The 4,919-nt window shown below is 43.2% G+C and overlaps 2 protein-coding genes across 2 annotated transcripts in view; both read left to right on the top strand.

Moving 5' to 3' along the window:
* Window positions 1-4,919, top strand: part of LOC138173591 (zinc finger protein 135-like) — a 110,286-nt gene that overhangs the window by 51,381 nt on the left and 53,986 nt on the right. The gene's annotated exons all lie outside the window — the stretch shown is intronic.
* Window positions 1-4,919, top strand: part of LOC138173588 (zinc finger protein 420-like) — a 118,160-nt gene that overhangs the window by 106,974 nt on the left and 6,267 nt on the right. Inside the window, exons 5-6 of the mRNA XM_069103628.1 lie at window positions 3,142-3,268; window positions 4,187-4,282. Of these exons, the coding sequence (XP_068959729.1) occupies window positions 3,142-3,268; window positions 4,187-4,282 (223 nt within the window). The remainder of the gene's footprint in view (window positions 1-3,141; window positions 3,269-4,186; window positions 4,283-4,919) is intronic.

Genomic DNA, 4,919 nt, shown 5'->3' with positions numbered 1-4,919 from the left:
AGGGCACTTAGTATTTTCCTTCTCTGGTTTTATGATTCCTGGTTTAAATCTCAGCAACATATTTGTTTGATAGAAGGAATCTCTGTGTTCTTTTTTCCAAATAGTTCATGTAATTTTAGAATTGATTTTTTTTTTTTTTACTTTTTGGCAAAATTGTCTTGGAATCCATCTATTCCTCGAGATTTTTTCTTAGCGAGTTCATTGATGCCTTGTTAGATTTTTTTTTCTGAGATTGGGTTATTTAAGTATTCCATTTCCTCTTCTGCTAATCCAGGCAAATTAAATTTTTGTAAATATTCATCCATTTGAGATTCATTATCAGATTTCTTGGTATATATTTGGGCATATTAGATCTTAATGATTATTGTAATTTTTTTCATTCCTTTCATTTTTGATAGTAGGAATTTGTTTTTCTTTTTAAATAATCTTATTAGCCAGTGGTGCATCTATTTTGTTGGCTTTTTTCCCCATAATACCAGCTGCTACTTGTATTTGTTATTCAATTGTTTTTTTGCTTTTAATTTTATTAATCTCTTTTTTGATTTTCAGAATTTCCATTTCATTGGGAGTTTTTAATTTGTTATTTTCCTGGTCTTTTTAGAAACATGTCCTATTCATTGATCTACTCTTTCTCTGTTTGATCTGACTGTTGGATACATAACTTTTCCCCCAAGGACTGCTTTCACTGCATCCCATAAATGTTGCTATGGTGTCTCATTGTTGTCATTACCTTAAAGGAATCATTATTTCTTTGATTTGTTCTTTGATGCATTTATTCTTTTGGATTGGACGAGTTTTTACTCGATCTCTTCACTGCCCTTTATTGAATATAGTTTTTATTGTGTTATGATCTGAATAGGATTCATTTTATATTTCTGCTTCTTTGCATTTGATTGTGAGATTTTTATGCTCTAATCCAAAGGCCGTTTGAATGCCATGTACTGCTGAGAAAAAGAATTTATACCGTTCTCCAAAACCCCAGTGATAGAAGTTTTCTAAAATGTATTAATGCCCTTAACTTCTTTTTTGTTTATTTTTTAGTTAGATTTATCTAATTCGGGGACGGCCAGGTAGCAAAGCCAGTAAGAGCACCGGCTCCAGTGTTGAGAAGACCTGAAGATCGAATCCCAGGCTCAGACACTTAGCACCCACCCAGAAACACCTGGCCATGTAACCTTGAGCAAGTTACTTAACCCCAATTGCTTACGGGCGGCCAGGTGGCTCAGCGAGTAAGAGCACTGGCTCCAGTGTCCAGATGACCTGGATCAAATCCGGGCTCAGATACTCAGCACCACACCCAGAAATAATAACTGGCCGTGTAACCTTGAGCAAGTTACTTAACCCCGATTGCTTAAAAAAAAAAAAAAAGATTTATCTAATTCTCAGAAGTGAAAGGTGAGGTACCCCCACTCATCATTTATTGCCTGTTTCCTCCTATTACTCATTTAAGTTGCCCTTTCAAACTCAGATGCTATACCATTGGATGTGTATATGTTTCTGCTCCAGCCCTTACCTTTTACTCTGTGTACATCTCTGCTCTAATACATTTCTGGTAAACAGCATATTGTAGGATTCTGGTTTTTAATTCATTCTGCTATCCACTTCCCTTTATGGGTAAGTTCGTTAAATTCATTTTCATACTGGTGATAAATAAGTGTGTGTTTCCCTCCATCACATTTTCCCCTTGTTTCTCCTCGGTCTCACTTCTCATGTCATCCTTCTTCCCCAGTGATTTATTTCTGACCAAGACCTCCATGAACTTGCCCTCCCTTCTATCACTCCCTCTGCCCCATCTCTGTCCCTTTTAATTTCTGTACAGGGTGAGATAGATTTCTATACCCAACTCAGCATGTGCGTTATTCCCTCTTTGAGTCAGTTTGGGTAAGAGTAAGGCTCAAGCCCTCCCTTACCATCTCCCCACCTTCCCCTTCACTGTAACTGATCTGCTGCCTCTTTTATGTGAGATCATTTTCCCTTCCTACTTCTCTCACTCATTGGCCCCACATTCAGTTGGGCTGAACGTGTTGCTCAGATGCCAAAACGATTTTTGCCTGAAAACTATTTTGCGGAGGAAGCATGGAAGGTAGGCTCTGCTGGGGGTTAGAAGGAGTGATAAAAGGAAATTTCCACAGTCTCTCTGAAGAAGTGTGATCAGTGCTGAGACATGGGAGACACTGTCAAAGGATGTCCCCTCATGCTGTGCCCTGTGAGCAAAGCAGATCTGCAGTAACTCAAAAGAATGGGAAAACGTGCAAATTCAGAGCCATCTTCACCCCAGGTGGTCACATGGATGTTTTGTGCCCAACCTCTGGTAGGGCCTTTTGGGCCCCATTAGTCTGGTCATCCATGGACAGACACACCTTGACCCTGACATAGGGATGTCATTTGGTCTCTTTGAGCCCAAAGAGGAACAATAATGACCAACCATAGTAACTAATTATTATAATAAAGAAATACAAGCTATTGCTGAATGAAAGTCATCATGAGGAAAGGCATGAGATGTTTGGCCCTGGCCCCTCACACCAGGGCAGCCTCAAACCCTCAAAGGGACAACAGCTAATTCTGCTTCACTTGGCTGGGAAGTCTCATGTCCCTCAGTTCAGTCCTGCTGGTAATTACTGTGACTTATGGATCGTTTCTTTGATCTAGAGAAGACGTGGTTTCAGCTTCTCAGGAAACCAGGTAGATCTGTTCTTTCTCTTACCTCTCTTTTCTATAGTCACACAGATATTCCTCTCCCTTCCCAGAATCCCCTGCACATGTGAACTTCTCACACACTCTCCACAGAATCTGAGAAGGAAGGAATTCCCATCATCTCCTCTCTTTCTCCTCCCCAGATCCTCCTGCCCCACATTCCAGTACATACTTTCACACACATTCCACAGGGATTCACATCCCATAGTAAGAACTTTTAATCTTTATTCCAACTCACCCAGTCAAAGGCTTTTTTCAGCATTCCATTGGCTTCTCATTGACTGTGGATTCAAATGTTGTCTCTGACACTCATGAAATAAGTGAGTAAATGGCACTGAGTAAATCCCCTCTCTGTCCTTCAGTTTTTTCCTCTCCTTGAGGAAGGTTAGACTACAAGAATTCTGGAGTCTCCTTCAAGTCTAAATCTTGTGACTTTTGGTGATGCAGGAGTTGGTGACATTTAAGGATGTGTCTGTGGACTTCACCCCAGAGGAGTGGGGCCTCCTGGACCCTCCTCAGAAGGAGCTGTACAAGGAGGTGATGCTGGAGAATGCCCGGAACCTGCTGTCCCTGGGTAAGGACACTTCCTCTGTTCACTCTCAATGTGCTATCAGAGGGAAGATCTTCATTCATGAGTGTGCTGGTTTTCAAGCATTTATCAGTGACTAGAAAGGGAAATGACCTAGTCTCCTGTGTCCCAGAGACAGGGTCCTCCTGCTGCCTGGTTTTCCTGTAAAAGGTCAGTACATTGTGAGAAGAGAAGCTGGAGATCGCCTGGTTGCTCTGAAGCTGTCTCTTGCCAATTCAAGGCAGCTTGAGGTCCCAGATCAGATCAGTGTTGAAGTGTCTCAGGGGTGGACGTAATCCCACATGATGTAGTCCAGTCTCTCCCTGGACATGAATTTTGTCTGCCAAGTCTCTGAAAACTGCTCAGGCGGCTTTTCCCTGCACCCCTTCCTCTTTGGGAGGGGCCAAGTATTCAGGACATTCTTCTTTGTGAGAAGCCTCAGTTTGAAGCTCCCAGTTATACGTAGTAGCGCACCATTTGTCCTTTATCTTCCTTTACATTGTCCCAAATTCCAGCCCAGATGGTGGGAAAGGAAGGAAGGGAATAAGCATTTCTGTTCAGCTGCTGTTCTCCAGCTCTTGTGCTAAGTGCTTCCTTTGCAGTATGTTGTCATTAGGTGATATATCATTATCCCCATTTGACATTTGGGAAACCTGCAGCAAACAGAGGTTAACTGAGTTGTTTAGGAGCACACAGCTAGAAACTGTCTGAGTCTAGATTTAAACCCTGGCTTTCCTGGCTCCAGGCCCAGGGCTCTGCCCACTGTACTAGCAGCTGCCTCTAATAATGGGAGAATAAGCCAGATCTGTGCTGACATGATGGAGTGATTCTCAGAATGGAGTAGCTTTACATGCACAGTCTTTTCCCTAAGAGACCTAAGTTACAAGGTTTTTTCCGTCCTCATCCCTGATTCCCCTTGCCCAGGGCTGCCAGTTCCCAGAAAAGATCTGATCTCTCATGTTGAGCAAAGGGCAGCCCCATGGCTGCTGGAGGAAGAAGACCTGAGGAGCTGCCATCCAGGTGAGTCGGGAAAACAGGCATATGAAAGCTGTGATGACAAGAGGCTTCCAGGTGTGGGGGTGAAGCAAGTGCTGGATTTGGGGGTAGGAAGACCTGACTTGGAAATATTTTGGTGACCCTTTTTAGCAGCGGGATCCTGGACAAGTCACTGAATCCTGAACCTGTTTCCTCATCTGTAAAGTGAGGGATTTGGACACCATGGCCTTTCAGTGCCCATCCAGTGATAAATCTGTGATCTTATAAACAGGCATTGTTTGTCATCTGGGGGCAGGAACTCTCCTGAAAGAGTAAAAGGGGTTCGGCTTTCCAATATGGGTTCTTTCTTAGACCTTCTCCAAGTCAGTGAGAATTTATAAAGTGCCTCCTCTGTGCCAGACCTTCTCATAAGCACCAGGGAAATAAAGAGATACAAGGAACGTGCCCAAGGAACAGGAGCTCACAGGCTGGGGGAGCAGAAAACAACAGAGTTGAAACCTGTTTTGGACTGGACACATTGGAGCTCATTGAGAGAGACGGAAGGCCCTGAGACTAAGGAGGACTAGAAAGGCTTCTTGTGGAAGGTGGGCTCTAGCTGGGGCTTCAGGGAAGCCAGCACAAGCATTCTAGGCATGGGGATGGCACAGAACGCCCACAGAGT

The sequence above is a fragment of the Petaurus breviceps genome, unplaced genomic scaffold (assembly GCF_028583685.1).
Source record: "Petaurus breviceps papuanus isolate PSGF00001 unplaced genomic scaffold, PetGlider_PUasm1.0 609, whole genome shotgun sequence".
Classification (NCBI taxonomy): Eukaryota; Metazoa; Chordata; class Mammalia; order Diprotodontia; family Petauridae; genus Petaurus; species Petaurus breviceps.
Note: the sequence above shows the minus strand (reverse complement) of the source record. Positions and strands in the feature narration are given on the sequence as shown.